We start from the raw sequence: 27,779 nt of genomic DNA, 5'->3' as shown, positions 1-27,779 counted from the left end.
CACTGCTCGACATCTCGTATGCCGTCTTCTGAACCCAAATGCCAAAAAAAAAAAAAAAAAAAGATGACGATTAAAAGATGTGGCATATAAGGGATCAAGGGAAAATAAAAGCAATTGAATAAAGTAAAAATTTAATAATGAACAACTCTAAATCAGAGACATTTTATGGGGGGAGAAAGGAGATTAGGATTAAAACTGGGGTGGGAAGAGTCCACAGGACTATGATGATGGCACACAGGTGAAGAGGTGGTGGGAAGTCTGTGGAGATTGCAACTAAGATGAAAAAATGCACAAAATGAAGAATGATGCAAAAAATAAATTAATTAAAATAAGTTTAAAAAATACTATAGTTTAAAATTAAGGCCAATTGACATTTTCAGGCATAATTTTTGGTTCAATATTGGTATTGTTCAATTGGTTTATCAACTTTAAGGATTTTCTAGCTTCTAATTCTTTTCAAGTTCCATTTACTTCTGAATTATTAAGAAAATTTGTCAAGTGAAGTTCCTTAAAGGTAAAGCCATATCTTATATTTGTGCCTCCAACATCTAGAACGCCTTAGTAATGTATGTAGTCATATCCAATACATGTATCCATGACAATACAGTCATGAATAAAGATACATTTTTTTTAAATGAATGTGACAAAACTAAAGAAATGAGAACAATTGATCATAACAAATTGGAAATTCATCCATATTTTCAGATAATCTAAAATAAATTAAGGCCTTCATTTAAAATTGGTATCTAATTTAACTATCCAGAAGAACATTCTTAAACTAATCTATATAATAAGAAACTCTCAAAAAATATTTAAAAGCCACATAGTGTACTGTTAGTCATAGTATTCTTGAAAACCATAATCATAATCTTATTTCAGTAGACAGACACTTCACCTTGAGTTAGGCAGAAAAATTGTTCTGTAAATTATTGACTGTCTCTGAAAAATCTTAAAATATATTTCTTAGTCTCACGCCAAGAAGTGCACCTATGTATACAGAATAAGAACACTAGAATAAGAGAACTATATATATCTACCTACCTCCCTATCTATCATCATTTATAATTGAACGACCTATCCTTCTGTTTAAATAATTCCCTAGAATGATTATTAATTATTCCATGCCTTTCTCTACTAAGTACAATGATGAGCAAAAAAGCAGCACAGTTCTATCCCTATAAAATAATAAACCAGTGAGGGCCCTCCCTGGTGGCACAGTGGGTTAAAGCACTGCACTAAGAAGCTTCTTAAGCCACTTCTTCATGAGTTCGATCCCCGCCTGCCCTGGAGGAGATCCACATGGCGTGGCAGACCTCTCCTGACCTGCCCGCTGCTCCCCTCAGCAGTGTACTTCCTTGATCTGCCTGTTCTGCTCCCCACTGTGTCTCTGGTGAATCCTTTCACCCTGCGCATCTCTGGCCTTTATCCCAGCTCTGTATGAATAAATAAATCTTAAAAAAAAATAAAATAATAATAATAATAAACTAGTGAAAGTAATCAACCAATAGCAGAAAACTATATGCTATAATTTTAATCCCACTATCCTGATATAGTAGCAGTGAGAAAAATTGGTCATATCATATTAAATGTTTTTTCTTTATTAGCATTGTAATTTAATTTGTAAAAATATAGTTAAAATCAGGGAATGGTCAAAGGTCATTTCTTGTATAAATGTGTATGCTCACAGTATATGAACCTTAGTTTGAGTGCTAAAACAATTCCAGCAAAATGATACATTACATTTTGCATGATTTTCATTAAGAGAGAAATATATATATTTGTAATTGTATCATTTTATATGGTAATTTAGAAAGTATATTTTAAACAAAGGGAAATATGAACAGGCATTAAAATAAAATTGTACATGTCTGATCACTGGAAAAATCTCTACACTTTGTTTCTCACACATAACTCTGAGACTCATTTAATCCTTCTTTCCCACTTGCTTCCAGCACTGACTCTGATGACACATTCATATCTTTCTAGGACCTCTGACACTGAACACTCACATAGCACAGTTGATTAGTCTGCTGTGAGAGACATGAGTTCTAGAAGTTATCTGTTCAGTAAAGAGTTAATTCAATAAGTGTAGGGTGTTCAAAGTCTGCACATTCCAAAAGAAATATTTGGACCTTGAGCAGCTTCTGGAAGATAATATATGACCCTTGGAATATCCTGCTGAGAAGATTGTCTTGGTATACTTAGGACCTGGAGCCACACCAGACAATTCATGCTAACACTGTAATTAATGGTGAATGCCTGCTTTTGTTTTTCTGATGCCTTGGGCCAGGATACATCAGTTTCACCTCTGAAGGGGGTTGAAGTTGAAGGGGGTTAAGATGACTCATGTCCGCATTCCACGCCTGTATGACAGTCCCCCACAGATTAATTTGGATGACAGATTTGGGGAGTTTTTCTGGTTGGTATTATCTCAGATGTGTTTGTCAGAGCTCTTAAGGATGGGGACAACAATAGTCTGAAGCTTATGGTTTATTATGATGATTAAATGAGATATGTACCTTATTCCTAGGACAGTGATTGATATTATCTAAAAATAGTATCTATGGAAGTTCTTGGTAAATAAAACTGAGGGGAAAATCAGAGCATGAAACCTAAGAACATACAATAAGCATCAGACTTGGCATGATAAAGTTGAAGTAAACAACTAAAGTGTGAAGAAGCATAAGAGATGTGGAACAAAAATAAATACATACAAGGTATGGGGCAGGTTGAGAGACATGGGTTTGGTTTAGGACATAGACTTATTAAAAGTGCTACCATTTTGTCTTGTTGGATTCTGGCCTAGGGAGACATAGGTCTTATTATGTAAATGCTTATTGTCTCATTCTTATACTTTATTTTGCAGGATACATGGTGGCTTTGGTATGAAATGTTGTCCTTCATCCAAAGTGAAAGGCCTAAGAGATCTATATAAATACAATCAGCAGTTATACAAAAGGATCTTCAAAGAAAGCTCCTGGTTTTTTTTTTTTGTTGTTGTTGTTTACTCTGCAACCATCTTTCTCAAACCATTTCCTCCACTTGTGTAATTCTGGGCAGCCACCATCTCAAAATGAGGAGACAAAATGGTACCTGAATACTTTGTAGACCTTATTTTATAATTGTTACTGAATCTGAAACATAACCATTTCATCATTTAAGAAAAAGATTATTTTTTATAATAATTAAGATAAGTAACAATACAACTCTCAATGCCATTCTGAGTAGCTAAGACATTGCTAGACAAACTTTTCCTCTAATTCTCGGGTAGTATTATTATTTTATTGCCTAGCAACTATGGTCATTTCACAGGGCATAGATTTTTGTTGTTGTTCGATACCTGGTACAATCTTGTCCTTGATGTTTAATCCCTTTTATATAAAGCAAACAATGAAACTGGGATGAAAAAAATGTACAAAATGAAGAATGATGTAAAATAACAAAAAATAATAATTAATAATAAAAGATGTTGCTGTGAATAAATAGCATTTAGCACAGTATCATTTGGTATAGAATAAATCTAAGTGCTGTAATTTGTTTTTAAAGATTTATTTTTATTTATTTATGCATACAAGGATTGGGGTGTAGGCTAGAGGTGGGGGGTGAGAGGATGGTGAGGGCAAGAGAGGAGAAGTCTGCTGCACCATGTGGGTCAGCTCCACGTCAGGGGATTGAACTCAGGACTCAGAAATGAGTGATAGCATGATAAAAGTAAGACTTAACTCCTACCCCACCAGGGAGGCCCTAAGTAGTTTAATTTCTGTGTCAAATGAATGTACTTTGAAATTTCGATAACCATTTAGTAATTACACTTCATGAGGCTGTACACTTTTTATCTTTTGACATAAGACTTGAGTTCCTGCTCCTCCCACTCTACCTCCACAGTATGGTACCAGCCTGTCTGATTTGGGCAATAAAATCTTTAAAAAAAAAAAAAAAAAAGACAATAAAGTTACAAAGTAATAGTTACAAAGTTACAGTCGTTCTTCTATCCATTCAATTTTCTTACAAGTTATAATTTTTGTGCATTAAAATATCTTTACATTGGAACCCTTCAAGGTAGTAATTTAGAAAAATTCTGAAATGATTCATTTTTAAATAATTTATTTGCATATGTGTTCTATATATACATGTTTTTGGTAACTTTAGCATATGTAGAATTCTGTAATGCTATTGCTTGCATATTTTAGATGTTCTATATGTACTGAACTATAATTTCCTACCTCCTTCTGAACCCCCAGCTATTATTGTGCTAGAATATGTTTCATAGGAGCAAAAGACATATTACCTCTGCTATCATTGAGAAAATTCCCTATTTCATGCAAGAAAATAGAAATTATTTGTGGTTTTGACTCTCAGTGCAAGAGTTCAAGATCAAATGTTTTTTAGATGGTAGTGTCACTTTTTAAAAATATTTTTACAATATGTAAAGAACTGTAGTTAAGGAGTCAGAAGTCTGGTCTTTTCTAAAGTGACTCAGACTTTGACTTTAGGTAAGTCACTTCTCCTATTTGTCTCTTTTATAAAACCAAAGACTTGAATAAAGTGAACTTTAAGTTTGTTCCAGCCCCATGCATCTTCAATTTCAACTAAATATAAGTATTTTACATTCTAATGGCATACAGTATGTCACTCTTACACAGATAGTTCTAAATCTCAGTGAAGGTTTAATCCAAATTCACTGGAATTACTTAGAAAAGGTCAAAAGATTTAAGAACAATTCAATTCAAAAAATTGCTTCCCATTCTCATGTGGATAACATTTATTGGGTTTTACCTCTGAGACATACTCTATTTTCCTTGTCTGCTTTATTCAGTCTCCAAATTTGCTGTATGTCATGTGTCATTCCTACTGTGGTAAAAGCCTTCACCTCTTCAGCTTCTAACAACTTGCCTGAATTTATGTGGCTACCGAACTATTTCATTATATGTGTGTATATTTCTAAATTCTCACTTACTCCATTTTATAGCCTTAGCTTCACTAAAAGATAATAATTTTTATGTTCACTACCATTACCTAACATACTTTTTAGATCTTTAAGAGAACTTAGTTTATTCTTTTCTTAACGTACCAAAAGAACAGTATCAGCCTGATTTGTCATACTGATACAAAACCACAAAAGTGTTGCAAACTCTAGTGTTTTCATGAACTAGGTAGGTAGGACAAGTCCAGACTTAGTCCTGTGGAAAAGCCGTCTATGAACTTTGACGTAGGGACACCAGAATGAACAATCCAAATCAGCTAAATATGCTATTTCACCACCAATGTATTTCCTAAGACATCTTCAGAAATACCAGTCTAACTTAAATTTCAAGCAAGATTATTCTCACCTTGGAGTTGTGAACCATATGAACAGCAAATGACAAATGACTTATATGAGTAGATCCCCTCCCAGTCATCTGAAACATCTCAGAGATCTCCTAGTACACTGAAGATATACACCAAATAGCCAAAGTAGACACTGGCACAAACAGATCATCACGTAGAGATGAGATGAACTTAGCCAACACTATGATTCTTCCAAAGGCATCATTTCTAGAATAAACTGATACTATGAAGTTGTAAGATTTAAACAAAGATAGCCCCATCTCAGGTAGTGTCATCATTCAGAGTTGGTTTCTCTAAGAGTCAACGAACTTATTTGATAATGTTTTCAGTGTTTAGACAGTCTTGGAGTACACTTTTAGAATCGTCTACAAAATTTCAAGGATGGTTGAGATACTTGTTTGGTTACTATCAAAATAGTAGCCAATAGCATCATAATAGATTTTATTTCATTATCTGATGTACTCAACACTGCTTGGGAATAATTTAGAGAACAAAACAGATTTAACCTGGATTTAATGTCTTTATTTATAATCAATCTAATATAAAAGAAGTATTCCTTATAGTTCTGAAGTAATGACAAGTTGGGAAACTATTCATATTAAAAGATCAGTTATATATCACTTTAGAGTCAGAATCTATATATTTACTTTCACCTAAAATGAGAAAAAGTCATTTAGTCTCATATTAATTAGCTCTACAATCTTACTTACATAAAATTGGTTTAACAGTTAAACATTCCTGTGCAAATATTACAAAGATACATGAGAATTGTGTGTGTGTGTGTGTGTGTGCTCTGTGTTAGGATTATAGATAATATTACAAATGAGAAGGAACTTCATATTATTATCTGGCCTTAACTCTCATAGGATAAATTTTGGCATGTTTTCTTTGTAGTTCTCTTGACTCATTTTCTACTTAAGAGTAGACCCTAAAAATAAAGACAAATTTTCAGACTGATAATGGATTTTTATAAAATCTCCAGGTTGCTATCTCTAATTAAAATAGTATTTTTATTGACAAAAAGTTAATATTTAGATATTTTAAATTTAAATAGCTTTTAATTGTTGTCACAAACTCTAAAGTTAAAGGGAGAATTTATAAGGAAGTAACTAAAATGAGTTTATTACTTGCAGTAGAAAATGCCCATGATGCAGCACAATTTTTTTGATCCAGTGGGTCATGAGTCCATCCAGGCCATTTATATGAAGCAACAAAAAACTCTGGAAGATCGGTCTCTGCAGGCAAAGAAGACTAAAGAAAAAGAAGAGGAAGCTGTATCAGGTTTTTTATAATTATAATTACTTTTAAATTATTTTGTACATGCATTTTTTTCTGAATGACATCCCAAGAAAGTATCAGTTATGTAATATTTTTACTGCATTCTATGTTTAAAAATGACAGTTCAATATCATACAAAGTTACAAGGACACACAGAAAGCCCTTCTGAGTTACCACACAGTGCAATAATTTCAGTCAGTATTTCTGTCATCTTGAATCAGTTTTGGTCAACTCTATCAAAGACCATATGGCATTATTTAAAAGTGAACCCAGAAATAATGTTGATTTTTATGTCCCTCCCATTTGGAGAGATATCAACTCTTTAATAGGAATTATGGCAACTGTGCACTAACATATATGGTGCTCCAAGGAATACCAATTTTACACCAACAACTGATAAACAAAACTGGGATGGACTATTGCTAAAACCCTTGAGGACTTCAGGAAGTATAGAATACCAAATGCCCAATATCATGTCTTAAGGGCCCATGTTGAAGTTCTGACTGGTCAATTTCAGCTGCCATCTTTTCAGAAAGGCAAATTAAATGTTAAAAACCTTGCTCTGTTCATATTACTCAAAAAAAAAAATCTAAAACATATTATATTTTTCCCCAAGCTTTTCTAATGAGTGCAACTTTTGCTTCTGTAAATAATCAGGATTTGAGCCAAATAAGGGATTGTTCATTTTAGTATTATTATTTATGCATTGACACATTCTCATGCACATACTTTTGAAAATGTTTTAAAGTTTACAAAGTGTTTTAATATTCAGTATTTCCTTTTATACTCTCAACAGTTATATGTAATATAATCAGGGCAAATATTATTCATTCTGTTTTATGAATGAGAAAATAAACTGTAAGTAAATGAAGCCTGAATGTCCAACACCAATTACAATTCTAGTGCAGGATTACCCACCTCCAGATTTGTTGGTGAGAAATCAATTTCTTTGTCATTTAAACCACTGTCATTTTGGATGTTTGCTACTCCTAGGTGAGCCTAATCACAGCTAAGACAGCATATTTAATGACTGACATTAAAATTGCTGGAGAAACACCATATAAAGCCAGTATATCATCAAGTATAAGAAGCATCCCAATTTCAGAAGCATAAAAACCTGGGGAAAAAATGTGCATCTAGAAATTGATGAACTATGAAATGTTCTAAAATGAGTTCCTAAGAAATCTAATTATGGAGAATTTAATAGGTAATTACAAGTGATGCTTAATCAAACAGTTCTAAGAAACTCTGGTTTTGAAAGTAAATAATTTTAGTGCTCAAAATAATTTTTGTAAACTATGACTGCACTATGAGGTTCTAAGAAATAGAAATAATGCTCATAATTTTAAGTATTCATGACCCAGTGTATTTTATTTCATTTCATATCATTTTTATTGTGAAGCATCAGAGAACTAATTTCTTCATGGAACATATAAACTAGATAGAACCAGGTTTGGAGAGGCCAGAAAGTAGACAGTATACATCAATATAATCAGTCACCTCAAGACTCTTCTTTCAACAGTCCCAAATATTTTCTCAATGGAAAAACAAAATGCATCTTCACCTTTCTTTTTCAATATTAGTCCTGCAGTGATCAATTCAGCCCATGGTGTTATATATATAATATTGAATATATAATATATTCAATTATATTATGGTGTTATTCATGAGACTCTGAGCAGTTCAGAAATATGAAACTGAAAACTCCAAAACTTATTTAAGAGATGAGATATTCAGTATGCCATAAATTCAGCTGAATTAAGAGGTGAGGCCACTTCACATTTTCTAAAGTTTACTGAAGAGTTTGATGTTCCATTCTGAGAAGGGAGAAAAGAAATAAAAGGCAAAGAGAAGGCCCAAGGAAACAAAGTAAATGTTTTTATGCCCTCAATTCAGAGACAGCAAGAATAACTGGCATCCTGTTCTGTGTCTGGATTTTTTTCCGACATAGATGAGAAGATTCTAAGATGATCTGAGGAAAATACAGGCTACATCATGGGTCTGTCCCTTCTCACTGCTGAGTATCAATTCTTACTCTATTTTGAAAGCCTGATGTAATTTGCCTTATGTCCAAGCATGTAGAAAGTAAACATCAATTTTATGGGAATAGTGGTTATCTTTGTTCCATATAATATAAAGAATATATCTATACACCTGTGTTGATCATTTTTCTAGTCAGTGTTTTGTTATCTATAGGAGCTTTTGTCTATAAAGGACATATGGGTTATTATACTCAATCATATTCAAAAAGGTTCATTCCTAACAAATAAGAATTCCAAAAAAAAAAAACTGATTTTTTTTCCAAAGGATATTTCAGAAAGGAAAAACCAAACTTACCCTATTATAAATAATGATTAATGAATCCAGTCAATCAAATACTGTGTTATCTAGACAATGATAATGTTATCTGAATGACTAAATAAATGTACCCTCTCACCTCAGTGTTTAGTAGTTTTAAAGGTTATTGTATGATAAAATACACAAAATGTTGTTACAATTTAACTTCCATAAAACATAGGATAAGACATTTTTCTTTGTCACTAATGCCAATATAACACTAAAATTCTTTACATTTGGTGACTAAGATCATGTGTGAGTAAATTATGAGATTAACAAGAAAATTTTAGAACATATTAATACACATTAATCTGATGTTATATAATATAGACTATCTAAAGGCTTTAAGTGTTGTATCAGGCTTCTTAATGGTTGAATAGTTTCCATATAACACCTCCTTAAATGTGACACCTACCTGTAATAACTTTAAATTTCTTTTTATTCTCCATGAGAAGTCATTAAGAAGTATAAAATCACTTTTTTAACTAGCTCAAGTAATGGCCTCTTAATTTCCCAATTTCTGTTTGAAAATACTATTTTCCATTCAAAATATTTAGGTATATAACTGTTGCTTCTTGAAGTGATTTCCCATATTCAAAAATACTTGGATAATATGTCTGGAAAAACAATCAGGTAGAGTTTATGAATTGATTGAAACAAATTTGATGTAATTTGATTTGATTTGGAAGCATAGTAGAACTTTCAGCTGTACCAGAAATATGTAAACTCCATCAGGCCAAAAATTTCAGTACTACACCTTACTTTATAAAATAAATTGTTCCGAATGATGAGGCTTTAGGTAATTTAATCTTTACTGAAATACCTGATTCAGGATTCTACAATTTTCCAAAAAATACACCATAGGATAAGCCTTTTTTCTTTGTCTTATCCTTTATATGCTATATTACATAAAAACATTTGTCTAGTCTCCAGAAGTCTAAGTTTTGTGTTAAGCACTTCTCGTTTACTATTTCATGGAACTCTTCCACTCTAGTGAGCTAAGTATGCCTGCTCTGAGCATTTCAGAGTAGGAAACTAAGGCAACAGGTAGTTAGGTTGAGATCCAAGCACATCTAGCTACTGTGAAATTGTTCCATGTGGGTGAATGCACTGGTCAAAACATGTATCTGAACAGATTTCCACAGTGGTGTTGCTGCTGGCTGAAAAGAACTTCAGTCAAAGTCACCTATAATAAAGAATTTCATTATAATCAGCAGTGTCCATTGTTTTCTTTCTGAGACACTGAGAAAGTTCTATTTCCTGAATACACTGCTACCCCTTTCAACACCCTTATCTCAATATTTTGACTTATGCTGGTTATTTTTTAAAGTGTGTTCTATGTAATCTAAATACTGGAGAATGTTAGCAATCATTAAAAATAATAAAAAAAAAGTCTCTCTGATCTCATGAATTAAGCAAACAGCAGGTCAACACAAAGGTACCTTCAAACTACTAATGAACAGTATAAATCTTCAAAAGAAAGTATAACACATCATTTTGACCACAGTTGATTCCCAATCTTGCAAGCCTAGCAGTCCATGGGATAAATGTTGAGAAGTATTGGGGGTAAAAAGGTTTAAATCATGTCACAACCTGTTTTGTGGCAAGGAGACTCAAAGATCAATGAGTAGAATTTAAAGTTCCTTTGGGGAGCTATAATTCTTCTGAAGATCTGCTCACAATCAGTCCTATTGTGCATCTCTCCATACAACATACAAAGTTTCAATGGGTTGTCAGAAAACGGTTGATTCATCTAAGTGCTCTTAACATTTCTAGTGTAGAACAATTTGGAACAGAGCTGTCCAATCAAGACATTACTTTGAACGATTTTAAGATAACATCTTCAGGGAATAATTAGGCATGGATTGATCAGGGAGCATTGTTGACATAATTCTAAAGTAGAAAAAGGGAGTTTTTGTATATCTACAAGAAACTGCATGATCTAAGCAGAGTTTCTCAGCTTGTTTGCTTTCTTGCTTCCCCACCCCCCTATCTACTCTGCTTATACCTAGAAAAAATTTTGCTTAGACCCAGTCAGGAACAACCCCAAAAGCTTCAAATTACCTCTTTCTATATCTCCTCTATCAATATATTTTAAATTCCTCAGTGATACTAATCACATTCTACAAAATTTTGTCTCAATTGAACTAACCCATATAGATTAAACAGATTTTTGTATTTACACGATCAAGGAACTTGATGTACAACACCTAGAGATGTTCCTCTAAGTCCTACTTAGCAGACAAATATTCTAGGAATAGAACTTTAAGTAAAGAAGCCAGGAAACCATTAAAAAAGGAGATGAGTTTTTTCAAGAAATTCAAACTTGTCTTTCCCACCTACAATAAAGAATTTCATGAATTCTAACTTCACCCAGGAAATAAAGTCCAGGAAAAGGAAATGTTGTACAGGTGAAGATACAGTAAATTTTCTCAGCAAAATCACCTACACTGTTGGCATCAATACTAACTGTAGATATGAACAGCTTTCTGGGTTTAAAATAATGTTTTAAAAAAGCAATTATGAAAAAAAGATGTTATCCAGAAGCATAGCCACAAAAGAAGAACCATTTTCTCTGCTCAGAGGCAATTTGATGTAGTGGAGTTTTTTCTTTGCAATCATCAGGCTAACAATTTACCCATTTTTTACCTCTTCCTATAGTTACTAATTCAAAGCAGTTCATGTTGACTTCATGTTCATCCTAAAAGTACATGTTTTATCTCTGTTTTTCCTATAGCTAAGCAGATACGAGGATAAACTCCAACACTCAGAACCTTTTTACAAGCCTGTAGTTCTCACCCTACTGGGACCTAGAAATAAGTCATTTCCTTGTCCTACCTCATAAGTAGGTCATGGAACTATTAAGTATTAGCTGAATTTTCCTGATGACTTTCCTGGAAATACTTGGCCACTTACTGTTTTATATTCATTTATAGCACTAGGTAATTTAAATTCTCCCCAAAATACTGATCATTAAAATTTTTCATTTAAATATCACCACAGTAACTTTTATGCAAACAAATCCTCAGCAGCCAAGACATGATTTAGAATTCGACATTATTTTTCATGCTATGGCAACTGATAAGTTGGGGAAGAAATGTACTCCATTTTCCATTTTCTCCTGAATATAAAACATTACAAGTTGTGAAAAATTAAAGGTTATAAAACAAATGTTGAAAATAATCTAGAGGTAATGTTTACAGACTTCCAAATGACTATTTCATGATTGGGGCTCTCAGTAGCAACAGAAAGAGCAATCTTTATGAAGAGGTGATTTGTTGTTTTCTTAAACAATGCAGCTTTTTTTTTTTTAACAGATGAGGACAAAAATGAAAGAAAACTGACGGAAAAAAAATTGTTGATTATACAGACTATACAGTTAGGGCACTACACAACATGAATCTGAACCACACCTCTGGAGATTTTATGTCTTGCTGAATATAGAAAAGATACAGTTTAGATGTTTAGATAGAAACTGTTGTTTTTAGAAAATGAGTTCTACTTAAAGATTAAAAGGATTCTTCATGATTTTTTCCTATTTTAGTCCTGAATTGGCCAAAACTAACTGATTCTATTGTAACACTAGGAATTATTTGGGCTGGAGGCAGCCCTTTTAAGATGTCTTGGCTTTACAATTTAAGTAACTGTGTAATAACTTTTCACTTCTCTCAATCCCTATGTGACTTAACTCCTCTCAATCTCAATCTTCTTTTCTTTCAAATGTAGATGATAAAAGTACCTACTATATCAAGCTATTATGAGTATTAGATAAGCTAATGTATAAAAACTGCTAAGAAGAGTGTTAAACACACAACTACTCAATAAATGTAGTTATTATTAACTTTTCTAATACTCATGATAATTTAACAAAGCACATTAAACATCTAATGAGAGACATGAGAATTTCTAACTCATCTAAGAGCAAACACCAGCCCTGCTTGCTTGCTTAAGAAGCTGAGAGCTTCCATGCATCTAAGACCTGATGTCTTCATTGCAGAGGAAAGAGGTTGCACTTTTGCAGCTGGGGAGCTATTAGCTCAGGTAATCAAATAGGTCTTGACTATCACTGTCTCAACTACAATATGTATCTGAGAGATGCCACAGACCATATGGTAAGTCTACAATCCTAAGTGCAAGAAGTTTGTGATAACTGGCAGTTTGAATGCTCTTTATTTAAGATAATTTTTGAGGGAAAATTAATAACATAGTATAAAGCAAAGATTTTAAAGGATTTATTTATTCATTTATTTATTCATTCATTCACTCATTCATTCATTCATTCATTCATTTATGCATACAGAACTAGGGTACAGGCCAAAGGTGCAGGGGTGGTGAGAGGATTCATCAGAGACAGAGTGGGGAGCAGAACAGACTGACAGATGAAGTACACTGCTGCGGGGAGCAGCAGACCTGTCAGGAGAGGTCTGCCACACCATGTGGGTCATCTCCGGGACCGGGGATCAAATTCATGCTGACATGCCTTTAGCTTTTTAGTGCTGCATTTACATGCTGTGCTACCAGGAAGGGCCCCCTTTGTGGAAATTTTGAGGACAAACCTTACTTATTATTGTATACATATCTACTGTTATTGGCCTTTATTTCCTTCCTATGTGATAATAGTGAAGGAAGGACTAAGACTCTTTGATGACTAATAAAATTACTAAAAATAGCTAGTTAGTTATTGAACATTGAGTCATTGAATTATCAATAACCTAAATATATTTCTATGAAATCATTAGCAATGTAAATAAACACATATTTAGAGTACATATAAATGATAATAGTGAATTTTCAAAGTTCACATGAAATTTTTGAGGGATGTAGTCATTTTGGGAATTTTTTTAAATTTATATAACAAAGTTATATAAAGTTATCACTGAAAGCTCAAAACTCATTTTGGTTATTTTAAATTTCTCTATAAACACATAAGTACAACATACACACATGCATGAGCCCAAGAATGAGAATAACTTACTTTTATTTCATTCATACTCAGAAGCATGGGGCTGGGTGGCAAAGTACCAAGGCGATGCTTGAAACCTTCTTCTAAAGTCATTCCCCAAAATTGGCTATAGTTCTGAGCTGTCCATCTACCTTACAAATGAAAGAGAAAAATATGTACAGGTTATGCAATCACTTTTACAAATACATCTTCATGTATTTATCAGAAATTAAGAAGCATCAAATTTCAAAAACTGGGAACTATAAGTTAAGCTAGCTATTCTTTATGTAAATCATACATTAGTGCTTTTTCTAATAGTAAACCATATGAGACAGTTTTCCTAAATCAGTTTCATTATTTTAATGGCTCATACGAGAAATGTAAGACTATCAATGTAGTCTAAATTTCAGACTGTATAATTTTAACATAGTCTAAAGGGATTAAGTGACAATAAGTCAATATATGCAATTCCTTTAAATGTTATTAAAATGCATTTAGAAAGAAGTTTAAATGGATAGGACCTTCCTTACAGATTAAATAGAGTAATATCTCATTTATAATTTATATCTGAAAAGATGACTATGTTAAAAGTTCCCATGAAAAAAAGATGATTATATTAGTACTAATTCATTCCACTGAAATATTTTTTTAAATATTCTATCATATATTAAATGAGTTAAGTGGTCAATGGCATTAATAACATAAATATAAATTAGATAAAAAAGTACATATTTTTTCTAGAGATCTAGTCTGTGTTCTTCATATATATAAAGGGAAATTTTGTTTTCAAAGCATATTAAAATTTAAGGAAAGTCAAAATTTCTAAGAGATGATAAAATGAAAAATGAGAAAGATAAAAGTAATTTAATCATTATTTGTTTGAATTATCTACAACTTGAGGGCAATATATTTCCAGTACTTAAGTCAAATCTAAACTTTATCCTGTTGTGTTTATCAACAAAATTGCTTATGTGATAGTCTTTTGCAAATGATTCAAGGTATGATGTGATTTTCAATATGCCTAGTGAGTAATGCTTTTCTTTTATAAAATCTGTTAATTCAGAAAACTTTAAGGAACTTTGAGTTACGAATTTAAAGTGGAACCTCCATCACTCAAGGAATTTCAATAAGGAAACCCTGACTATATCATGGTATTATTTAAGTAAGCACCAACACTGAAATAAATTTCTCTACCCTCAAGGAGCTCATAATCTACAGACTATGAAGACAGAACTGGCCTCAGTGTATGTCATGCATTAGCACTGAGATAAAGAATGATCAGAACAAAATACTAAAACCTAACACTGCCTGAAGGAATTGTGTTCTTTGCGTGTGTGTGTGTGTGTGTGTGTGTGTGTTTTGTTTGCTTGCTTGTTTGTTTGTTTTGTATAGCAGATGATTTTCATGCTCAAACTGGAAGAGAATGAATCTGATGGTCATATATGAAAGAAGAAAGTGTTTGTGTTAAATGAAGGCAATTATGAGCAAAGCATGCAGTTCTGAAATTAGGTAGCACTTTTAGGGAATAGCAGATAAATTAAATGCTTAAAACATGAGTGGAATGAGGAAGTGTAAAGAATGTGAAAGATGAGGAAGTAAAGAAGCACTTGACTGCTTAGGCTAAAGAAAATAACTCCATTTTATATGCAGTGGAGTGTCACTGAGCATTTTTAATAAATGAATGGAAGAAGCAAAGATTTGTTTTAGAAGGATAACCATAAAAATACAACAGATTAGTGTTTTGTCCTACTGGAAAAGGCAAAAATCTCATGTTTCAAAATAAGCTTGATAAAGAAATGCACTAGTATAAAGAAATGGAGGACATGCATTAAAGAAATTTTGAATGTGAGAATTTAAAGAGAAGAGTGACTGAAAATAAAGAAGACTCAAATTCACTTCACATTTTTTGGTTTGGTCGACAGAGTGGATGGAGAATGCCAGTAATCAAGAATAGGCTAAAAAAAAAATCATTTCAGTTTGGGTTATACTGATTTTCAGTAATGAGTTTAAAATCAAGGGCAATATATCTAGTAAACTATATTTCTGGGTTCATAAAAACCCAGCATAGAAATGTGTTCTAGATTAAAAATGACCACAAATTATTTGCATCAAGAGGGGCTTTATTTCCCTAGCCGAGAATATGGCTTTCCTCGAGTTGAGTTGCATTCAATAAAGACCAGTGGAATGGATGCAGTGCAACTTCCATACACAGGCCTCCAGTAAAGCCTTTGTATGCTCATGCCTCATCAGAACTCATCGTTACGTGAGGAAGCTAAGACTAGTCACTGGGACATGTGGCTCCCTCCACCAACAACAAGCCCCCAACTCCAGACATGGAAGTGAGGCCACCTTAGGTAAGTCAACCCCCAATGAGGATCCTGCTGTCTGTAGATACACAGTATTCCTAGGAGAGACAGGAAAGTCTCAACTAAGCTGATCACAAATTGCTGATGTGAAAAAATGGAAACCCTGTGGTATTAACCTACAAGATTTTGAAGTATTTGCTGCATAGCACACATAACTAAAATAGTTTTGATCTCCCTTTGTTTCATTACTTACTGGCTATTATTTGTGCTACTAATTTGGCATTTATAGTACACCTTAACATTAGAAATCTTGTACAAAGTAATCATATATTAATGCCTCAGGTAAATGGTAAATTCCTGTAATACAGATATATTTACTTATGTTATTCTCAGTAATGCTACAGTAGAACACATATTTTGTTCATATTAATTGACTGCATTAAACTAATGAAGGGAATAAATAAACACTGAAATAGGTTATCTAAAACAATTAAGCATTTGGATCTAAAATACTGTCAACGTGGGAGAAATGAACACTTCAAGGAAAAGGTCATATATTGTAAGCTATTTTAACAAGCACTTAACAAATATTAAATATAATATGATTCTATTTTTACATAATTAAAACATAAAGAACAGAAAAGATCTGAAAATTAGAACTTTGTATAAAATTGAAGGACTTCCTCCTTTCCCTTGATATATAACTTTAGTTTTGCTCCATTTCTTCCTACTTTGTCTTTTTTTTTTCTCATTTGTGTATGTTTCCTTTAGCTCCAATGGTACGTCACTTTTTATTACTTTAACATCATCTAACGTCCACTATTCAAAGGCAAAGTCCACTGCCTCTTAAAAAGTCCTGGAGAGCTCTCAAAATAAATAATGAAAAGAAAACTCTTCCTTTCACGAAGGCAAGATTCCCAACAGTGCTTGTACTTTCACATAAGCTTTCTTTCCTCACTGCTTTAGATATGTTTTCTGATGGATTCTGGGACAATGGTAATGATGGTTGTTTTATTATGGCTTCTTGGAATTGTGTGCTTGTTAGGTCAAACATTTGAAGTCTTTCAAGAGCCTGATTCAATAATGTCTCATGATGACACATACTCTTATTTTCCTTTAATGATTTAACCACCGAAATATCACTTAACCACAGAAATTTGTAATTAGCTTTCCCTAGAAATAGTTAAAATTTCATGGCATTATCATATAAAATACTGGTTAAAATTACACACAAAGAATAATGGAGAAAGATGTGCAAACATTAATGCCAATAAATGTGACTTTCTATATTTCTGTTTTCCAGGAAAATGCTTTGGGTATACTGAAATTCTCTGTCCCCATTGCCGTAGGAAACATATATCTTATGTAATGTAAAAAATGCCTTTCAGGACTATCTCACTTTTAAAGTTGGCTGGCAAGAAATCTTCTGTAAAGTCATTTTCAGAATGTGGAAAATGTTATCAAAGTCATATGAAGATTGATCAGTGAAAAATCTTTAGGCAGACATAGTCCACCGATCCTTCTTTGTTTCAGTTCAGTAAAGAAAAATCTGTTAGCACCTATATCTATATTCCCTCTATGTAAGTGGAGAAGTCATCTAATTTATTAGTCCATTGAGGAGCATTAGAGTTCTTTTCAATGGTTAAATGTCACTCATCCCTATCTTTAGTTTACGAGCAAAATGCTTTGCCCTGTCCTTTGAGTCAAGGATAAATGACACTAGTTAGACAGCAGTCATGTCAGTGAAACTGTCTACAAGGACTGGTTACTCGGGAGATTATCAAGATAAAATGCCACCCACTTAAGGACAAATTCTGTCTAGTACAGCTGAGCATGTGATTGACTGGGACAGGGTAGCTATAGAGGGAAAAATGGTAAAAGTGAATAAATAAATTTATGGGCATCCTAATTATGTTGAATAATTATCCAAAGGGGAGCCCCCTTGACTCCTCATTCACACCATGAAACTGCTCTTCCCCAATTAAAACCACACTCTTTATTTCTCCTTTATTTTTAATTTAAAATTTTAATTATTTAAAGTTCACCTTATGTATACAAATGTAGATGACTTTCTCTTTCCTTGTCCATTTTCCTCTTACACATTTTTTTTTAAACTGACCATTTTAGAAGTCCATTTTGGAAATACATTGTTTCAAACCTGAGGAATGGCCCTCCCTTGTGGCGCAGAGGGTTAAAGCACAGCACTAAGAAGCTAAAGGCACTTCCGCATGAGTTCGATCCCCGCCTGCCCCAGAGGTGACCACATGGAGTGGCAGACCTCTCCTGGCCTGCCCGCTGCTCCCCTCAGCAGTGTACTTCATGGATCTGCCTGTCCTGCTCTCCGCTGTGTTTCTCTGGTGAATCCTCTCACCCTCCGCATCTCTGACCTGTACCCCAGTTCTGTATGAATAAATAAATCTTTAAAAACAAACAAACAAACAAAAAACCTGAGAAGTAACAAAGAGTTCCATATAGCCTAAAAATGCAAAACGTCTCTCACCCATAGTCTCCTTTATTGACCCATTCAATTATTTCCGGTTGAACAAGGCACACATGCTGGGAACACTTCCACTGCTGTCCTGAACATGTGCTGCAGATATGAAAACACAAAGGTGGTCAGCCTTGATGGAGTACATTTACAAAATCAGAAACCAGAGCTGTACATCAGTAAGGCACAGTATACACTTTTGATTAAGGTTAGCCATATGATTATTTGAATCAATTAATCATAATGCATACATTAATGACCACTGGATTTGCTGCTCTTTTCTACTCCAGGCAATCAGAAAATGAAATGACCATGGATTGATTGAAGTTTGAAACATAAGATCATTTAGAAAATAGATACATTGCTTTTGCATTTGAAAACTTTCTACAGGATAATTCTTTCATGGCAGACAATTGTTATATGTGGTTTTTATGTTCACAGAAATGTCATTTCCTTGTAGTATACAGAATGTTTATAATTTAGAAGTATATTTAAAGCACTGCTGCTGTGTAATGAAGGTTTACTGTCTTGAACATCAGAGACAAGCATTAAAATATATGTTCGCACTACAATGCTACAATATTCATTACACTGTAATGGTCTTTTAAAAAGCTACAAATATGGGCCCTCCCTGGTGGCACAGAGGGTTAAAGCACTACACTGAGAAGCTAAAGCCACTTCCGCATGAGTTCGATTCCCGCCTGCCCCGGAGGTGACCACATGGCGCGGCAGACCTCTCCTGACCCGCCCGCTGCTCCCCTCAGCAGTGTACTTCATCGATCTGACTATTCTGCTCCCCACTCTGTCTCTGGTGAAGCCTCTCACCACCCCTGAGCCTCTGGCCTGTACCCAAGTTCTGTATGTACAAATAAATAAAATCTTTAAAAAAAAAAAAAAAAGCTACAAATATGTGATTTAAAACATATTTATATTCTGCCTATATTTACATGTACATGTCAAACAAATATCCCTTATATTTTAAAAACATTACATAAATGTTAAAATTCACTGTTGCAGTAAGTTCATTACCAGAAGTTGCAGTTTTCTTTAATTACTGATCCTTCTTCATAAAGTTGATCATTTCTGAAGCAACCTGCCAACATAACATATAATAAAGGAAAAGTCAAATGCAATAAAAAAGTAAACTAACATAAGAAGTAACCTGAATTGTATATACTTTCAATATACAAAAATATTTGTTACCAAACTGATGAAACAAACCACATTTAGTTTGAGTCAAAGTTTATATATCACATTCTTAGAGCATTTTTCATGTGTTTTTGCTTTCACACTATGCTACGCTCCAACAGAAAGGATTTGTAAAGTATGAAAACTTGATATCAAGAATTAATCCCTAACTACAGTCAAAAGACAGTGTGTTTAAATAGGTAAGCAATGAAATAGTGTTTGTACCAATTTACAATAATTCATATTAAAAAATCTCATAAATGAATAATTAATTGCTTATGACTGAAAAAAGTGGCTTCAAGCATTGGACTAACATATCACTGAATTCAATTTATAACAATAAATTCTGTTTTTCCTTCAGGATTTTATCAGAAAAAAAAATTTATGAAATCAATGAAGATTGTAACTCCTTGAGTTCCAATCCAAATGTTTCTCAGCTACTAACTAAAATTAATTGCTAACTTTTTTGTAAAATATTTAATTTCCAAGTTATACAAACTATTCAAACAACAACAACATTGGTAAACGATCATAGCATCATAAAGTATTGTCAAAATAATAGCCTGGTTACAAATTAAATCCCTTTCAAAATACAGTTTACAAAATTTTAAAATTTACACTGAATTAGCAGAAGTATCAAAATTCAATACCTTATCAGGTGGGAACTTTTTTTTTTTTACAGAAATATGTGATGCTAAATCACATAAATGTGCCCTAATTAAGCAAAGTAAATCCTAACTTTTCATTCATAAAGTCATAAGGAAAATCAGATTTTTAAGAAGTATACCAAAAGACATGGTTTAACTACTAGCTGAAAAATCTCTTTAAAAATCCACTAAATTGCTATTCTTTAATTTTTCAAAAATTCATAGGGAATATTTCACAATTACCCCTTTCCTCATGTACACGACTTTCATAGTTCAGTATTTTGGCAAATGATTCTAAAACCTTTATGCATTTGCATCTATGCATCTCTTTCCTGTGGATTTTTAACAATTCACAATCATTAGAACGCATAGGAAACCAACTCTCTTCTATATCACAGACTCCTTGCTCTAGCAAACTTAGGAAAAGATGTAACTTTAAATCAATTTCAGGATTTTATTTATATTCAAGATTAAACACTTAGAAATTGAATGTACACTGTTTGCAATTAAAGAGCTCCTAGAGCTTTTTTGACCAAGGAGCAACAGAGATCTAAGTTTTCATTCAAAGAAAATGTAAATACTTTCTTGACTATTTTAGAAGGGAGAGTGGATCAAAAATCAAAGCTGATTCTTTAATCATATTCCATCTTGCTTCTCCAGCATCCCAATCTCATAGTCCTAAAGAATTAAATATACAATTATCTTTTATGACTATGAGATTAGCATGTTGGAGAAACACCCCCATGTTTACTGCTGCACTATATACAATAGGGAAGAATTAGAATTAACCCAAATGCCCAAAAATAGATGATTGGATTAAAAAGGATGACACTAGATTAAGTACTAATTATTTGGACTAGACATGGTAATGGCATTCTCTTGACTTCAAAATTGCTTGCTAGGGTACAGATCAGAGAAAGGATAACTGTTTGATGGAATATTATTTGGCGATCAAAAAGATAAGCTCATGCTTTTTGCATCAACATGGATGGAGTTGGAATAGATCATGCTTAGTGATATAAGCTGAAAGAAAAAGAAAAACTCCAAATAGTTTCACTCAAAGCAGAAGCATAAGGAATCAGAAGGAAAAACAAAAAAGAGGGAGAGAAGAAAATGTAATAATGTAAAAACAAAAACAACTAACACTATAAACCAGAGGCCTTTTATGGGGTGGAAAGGGGACTAGGATCAAAACTGGGGTGAGAAGAGTGCATGGGACTACAGTGATGGCACACCAGTGAATTGGTGGTAGAAAGTCCACGGGGATTATAACTGAGATGAAAAAATGCACAAAATGAAGAATGATGCAAAAAAAAAAAAAAGTCCCTTCTCTGACCCTAGCAAGTATTTTGAAGTCAAGAGAATGCTATTACCATGTCTGGTCCAAATCATTAGTACCTACTCTAGTATCAGAAAAAATTCCATTTCTAGACCATCCTTAACTTCAAGTTAGAGTTGGCAATAAGAAACCAAGTTCATTGTAATCTCATTTGAAAGTAGTCCTCTCGATCAAAAACTATAATAAGCTACATAAGAACCTCATCAAGTTATTGACAAAATGGAGTATTGCCCTGTAGAGAATGCAGAGACCAGTCTTTGCCTATAATCCTTCTTGACTCCTATGTATTCCTCATAATCCCACATGGAAGTAGGGCCTTTCAACCTCTAGTTTGGGTCATTCTTTGATTAAAATCCTCCATTTTCCCCTATTAAGTTTAGGAGAAAAATCACACTTCTTATGGTCTGCAAAACTTTACCCTGTCTCTACCTTAATCTCTGGTTTTATCACGCTCATTGTTTTGACTGTTTAAGGGTTCCCAGAAGAATGAAGGGTTTGCTTGATGATGATGAGAATGTAGAGAAGTAGATGGATGTGATTTGGAGGTTAGCAAATGGGACATGCTCAAAAATTAAGTTTGGGAGTGAGGAAAGAGGAATCAGGATGCTTGGGTTTTGACTTGAGCAATAGAGGGGTGGTAAGCTATTACTGGAATAAGGAACAGCTTGTAGCAAAAAAATCAAGAGTTCTGCTTTGCCCTTTATATATTTAGATCAAATCTAAATTGGATTTCATAATGGAGAATTTCAACTAGAGTAGGTTACAGAAATCCAGAGTTAAGTTTAGGCTGGAACATAACTTTGAAACAGTGCTGTACTATTTCTTGTCTGAATACTTATTAAGAATTCACATAAGAGTGTATATAGATAAGAGAAAGTGGTCCAGAAATGAGCTGAAAACATTTTGGTTGACAAACATTCAGAAAGGGAAATTGTAAAAAAGTGGGCCTCTTTTATTGTGCATCTTTCAGGGAGAGTAGAAAATCCAAGAGAAGGTGGTGTCCTAAAAACAAGAGAATAAAGTATTTATAAGCATGGCAGTGGTCAACTGTGTACAACCTTGCTGTGAGGTCAAGAAAAGGGAAAACAGACATCTGAATATTGTATTGATGAAGTAGAATTCTCCATAACCTACCAAGATAGAATTGGGTGAGATATAGAGTGACATCCTCTAGAAATGGGTTGATGAAAGATCTGGAAGCCAGAAAGCAAAATTTTTCATAAATTTTGCCATCAGAGGGAAAAGTGAAAGGAACAGTAGATGGTTAAATTAGTGGAGTCAAAGGAGGACTTTTTGAGGTGCAGGGGCTATACAACCTCATTATAGAAATTGATATATAGAAGGAAGGAAGGAAGGAGGGAGGGAGAGATGGAAAAAGGAAGGGAAAAAGGGAGGGAAGAAAGGAAAAAGAAAGAAAGAAAAAGAAAGAAGCAGGAAATTGGTACTTGGAGGGAAATGGGGTGTGGAGAGGAAGAGGAGGAAGAAGGAAGGAAAGAAGAGAGATGGAGGAAGGGAAGGAAGGAAGGAGGTAGAAAAAGGATTGAAAAGAGAAAGGAAGAAGGAGGAAAGGAAAAGGAATTCAATCACAAGGGCAAAGATGGTGAAAAGATGAGAAAAATAATATTTTAGATGATTCCATAGAAACTCAGTAACAACATTTATACCTATAGATTTCATCTTCTCTACCTGTAGATTAAGTCAAAGCCTTTACATTCACTTGGAAATGTCCAGTAAGACCTGGGCAATACAGATTAAGTCACTAATGACCAAGGATGGTTATAAATCAAACTTAGGAAAGGAGTTTTGGTAATCTTCAGATGATTTCACAAGTGTGTTGAATTTAGTGGGGAAAAACCAATTATATCATTCAGTGTGTCAATTTAGTGGGAAAAAAACAATTCTATCATTCAAATTCTTCCATCATCTCTCTTATGGATCAGATGCTTTATATATTGTTGTTCAGTACTCCACAGTTATACTGTGGCTGTATATACTGATTCATTTCTCAATTTTCATATTTGCAAACAAATTTAACAAATTGAATATGATTAATTCAATAAAACCAAACAGAAATCCTTAAAATATCAAATATATGGGAATTATCTTTAGTGTATTTTAGGCATTGCATGTTTTCAAACTGTCTCCTTTTTATTGCAAAAGCCTATTAAAAACAGTATTTATTAAAATTAAATGCAAATGATATACTTATGTTAGTGCAATTGAATTTAGAAAGTATTTAACAAAAAATTGTAAAGCAGCTAAAAAAACAAAAAAAAGGCAAGAGAAAATGTTCAAAAGAAGGAATTGACTTAATATAAATAGTAATTTATATTACTATCATGAAAGCTATGATAATGGAGATATAAAAGGCTCTTCCTGGTGGTTTTATTTTCTCAATGAAATATGCATAAATCATCTGAGAATTAACCATATAGCATCATGATCAAAACAAAACCTGCCATGACTATTGAAATTAAGGGAATTTTATAACATTAATTCCATTCATGTAAAATCAAGCAGATCAGATATTTGGAAAGTAAAATCATTCTTCTGTTGAATTGAGAAAAGATAGTAATATAATGTTTGTTTTTAAATACTTTATCATAATATGTTATCATGTATGTATAAAGTATGTTTAAATAATTTATCATAATATGTTATCATCTGTGCTGTCTCAAATCTCACTTTAGGGAAGTCAGTTCCTTTCTTTACCCCAGAATTCCACTGGAGGTTGGAGGCCAGACTCCAAGAGAGCTGCTCCAAGTACTTCTACTGTCCATCTTTTGGTGAACACTAGAATACCAGCATTATGAAAACAGGAAATGGACTTTCATTGGTAAAATCAGTAGCTTGTTAATCAGCATCATGTTTATAAGTAACTATTTCTTACTGCTCAAATTATAGTACTCAATTTATATCAATTTAGCTAAAATATATTTTTTTAAGTTTTTTTTTTTTTTTTTTGTATACAGAACTGGGGTACAAGCCAGAGGTGTGGGACGGTGAGAGAATTTACCAGAGACAGAGCAGGGAGCAGAACAGACAGATCTAGGAAGTACACTGCTGAGGGAGGTGGGGGGTGGGGGCAGGAGAGGTCTGAAGCGCCATGTGGTCACCTCCCACCTCCCAGGCAGGCGGGGATCAAACTCATGCTGAAGTGGCTTCATCCTCTTAGTGCTGTGCTTTAACCTGCTGCGCCACCAGGGAGGGCCCATTAACTAAAATATTTTAAAACCTATATCCCATTCTTATATCCTACAGTTTATATGCATCTCTTAAGGTCAAAAACTTCCTTTTAGACCTGGTAGAAGATTAACTCTAAAAGAATTTGTGTTCAGCCACCAAGCAAGAGAGTTTCTCATTTCCTGACAGCCCCTATAAGGGTAATAGAATCCTATCTTTCTGGTATTATCATATGTATTTCCAGGAAGTTTTTCATGCAAGGTAGATGTGTGTTTATCTAAATGAACAGGGCCTTAAAACTTCTTGAAATGTATCAAAGTTGCATTTACCTTATGTCAACTTGTTAATACACATTTTTGTAACCATCTGCATGTATGTAAGAATTTGTACTGTGATTTATCTCCATTAATATGCAGATAAGGACTTTTAAATGAGCGGATGGATAGCTTTTATCAATTCAAATGTGCCTGTGGCATAACAGTTTACCAACAAGCTCTTCACTCTCAGATCTTCAATATCTTTTTGTTTTCTCACCTTCAGGTCAGCTCACATAAGTAATCAATCAGCTGAGGTCTGTTCTGGCTGGCGACTTAGTGTTAGACTCTTGCAAGAACAACACCAAGATTTCTGTCTTCAAAGTCCACTCTGGTTCTATTTCAAATTCTATCATTTGTTTTCTGTATCTGACATTTGAAATCTTGGAAGTTAAATTAGAGATGAAACGAAACACAAAGGAAGAGGGATACATTGATATATCCTACTTCCAAATAATGTAAAAGCAACTTTTATTATTTAATCCTCATGCTACTGTAGATTTAAGTCACAGGTTTAAAAAAAAAAAAGGAACATGTTCTACTTTCAGTTTTTATAAAAGGAATATTTTTGTTATTCTCTATAACAAGATACATAATTTTTAGTCACTGGCTTTGGAATAGATGTAGTAAAAATGAATGAAACAATTCTATATAAGTAGATAATTAAAAAAGCATTCACTAGATTAGTAAATGAAAAACATAGCTAATAAGAGAAAGCTACTTTAGACAGGCAAAAAAAAAAAAAAATCTGTGTAAGTTCTATACCAGTTTCTTTTTTAGCTAATTTTGTATAGTACCTTTTCTTTCAACCAGCTAATTTCATAACCAAGATAAAACAAAAGAATTACTTTCATAAGAGCAATTATAGTCTAATGTGAACTTTTTGCTGCTAACTAAAATGATTAATTGCTCCCCTCCATAATAAATGGAATAAAGACTACACCTGGAACATAAGTTCTACCTAAAACCTGACCCTAAATTAAAGTCGTAGCAAAATACTAGCTTTCAAGCAAAAATCGACATTGAAGAAGTAGCAATTACTTTCCAAAATGGGCTTTATGTCTCAGAGAAGGAAAGCTCACATACATTTTAGCACATCAAAAACACTACAGCTTTAACTTGTGGTATTGAGACTCAACACCCATGAAACCATTCCTAATTATACTTAACAATTTTTGATGCATTCTCCTAAGAGAATCAACTCTGAAAGCCTTAATATGTCTGATCAATCTTGGCATGTATATGACTTCTACTCACCTCTCAAACCTCATAGCATGTCACCCTCAAGCCTCCCCTCATCAGTATGCCCCAGAAATGGTGGCCTCCTTGTTCCTGAACCATGCCATGCTCCTATCTCACATATCTACAATACCTCCCTCTCATCTCTTCTTCAGGTCAGTTCACTTCTCACTCCTCAACTATTAGCTAAAAAGTCTGTCCTTATTGGCCCAAGCCCGTCCCCACCAGGCTAATGTTCTGTATTATTTTATACATTACTGTTTTATTATAGTACAATTTCCCATAGCACCTTAAATGTTTCCTTTGGAGAACTCATCACAACTTGCAATTTTCCACATCCTCTCCCACCCAACTTAATTGTCATTTAATTGTCACTTAATGAGATAAGATTTGATCTTTCTTTTTTCTAATGTTGCTCTAAGCATGATACCTAGAACATTAGGAATACCAGTGACTAACTGTTGATCAACAGTAAATCTCCCACCCCTACTATGTATTCACTACATTTTAGGAAAAGAAAAACAAAAGCTGACTGAGCTCTTTACTGGTAAAGACCAAGGTCTAGGATAAATGACAGTTCTATGGGAAGTTTAACGCCAAATTTTCTTCTGTCACATAACCTTTTATAGTAGTGTGACAAAACTATCAAGACTTAATTTCAATGAAGAAATTTTATGTGATCAGTGACAGAAAAATAAAATAAGTGTAGAAGTTGAGGTTTTTATTTGTTTTGTTCTAAATCTTCGTGATCATGGTATCTCCCCTGCCAGGTAAGTATTTGTTCTAAATCTTAATAGCAATTTCTCAAAATCAATACCATCCCATAATTAAACCAATAAATTTAACTACTTGCCTTATGAATTACTTGTTTATCTACATTATTAGCAATACTGAATATGACCCTCTTTTTTGTTTTTAATAGTTAAAAAAAATTCCAGATTGGCAAAACAAAAATATACATGGGTAGGCCCTCCTTGGTGGTGCAGCGGGTTAAAGCCCAGCACTAAGAAGCTTAAGCCACTTCTGCATGAGTTCGATCCCCGCCTGCCCTGGAGGAGATCCACATGATGTGGCAGACCTCTCCTGACCCGCCCGCTGCTCCCCTCAGCAGTGTACTTCGCTGATCTGCCTGTTCTTCTGCTTCCCACTCTGTCTCTGGTGAATCCTCTCACCCTCCGCATCTCTGGCCT

General features: G+C 33.6%; 1 protein-coding gene across 1 annotated transcript in view; it reads right to left on the bottom strand.

Moving 5' to 3' along the window:
- TINAG (tubulointerstitial nephritis antigen) overlaps positions 1 to 27,779 on the bottom strand; it is a 70,600-nt gene that overhangs the window by 41,685 nt on the left and 1,136 nt on the right. The window contains exons 2-5 of the mRNA XM_004673581.2: positions 19,709 to 19,772; positions 18,692 to 18,781; positions 13,919 to 14,033; positions 6,456 to 6,579 (exon numbers count right to left, since the gene is read on the bottom strand). Of these exons, the coding sequence (XP_004673638.1) occupies positions 6,456 to 6,579; positions 13,919 to 14,033; positions 18,692 to 18,781; positions 19,709 to 19,772 (393 nt within the window). The remainder of the gene's footprint in view (positions 1 to 6,455; positions 6,580 to 13,918; positions 14,034 to 18,691; positions 18,782 to 19,708; positions 19,773 to 27,779) is intronic.

The sequence above is a fragment of the Condylura cristata genome, unplaced genomic scaffold, assembly GCF_000260355.1.
Source record: "Condylura cristata isolate star-nosed mole 26May11 unplaced genomic scaffold, ConCri1.0 scaffold00001, whole genome shotgun sequence".
Classification (NCBI taxonomy): domain Eukaryota; kingdom Metazoa; phylum Chordata; class Mammalia; order Eulipotyphla; family Talpidae; genus Condylura; species Condylura cristata.
This window is presented reverse-complemented; position numbering and strand designations above follow the sequence as displayed.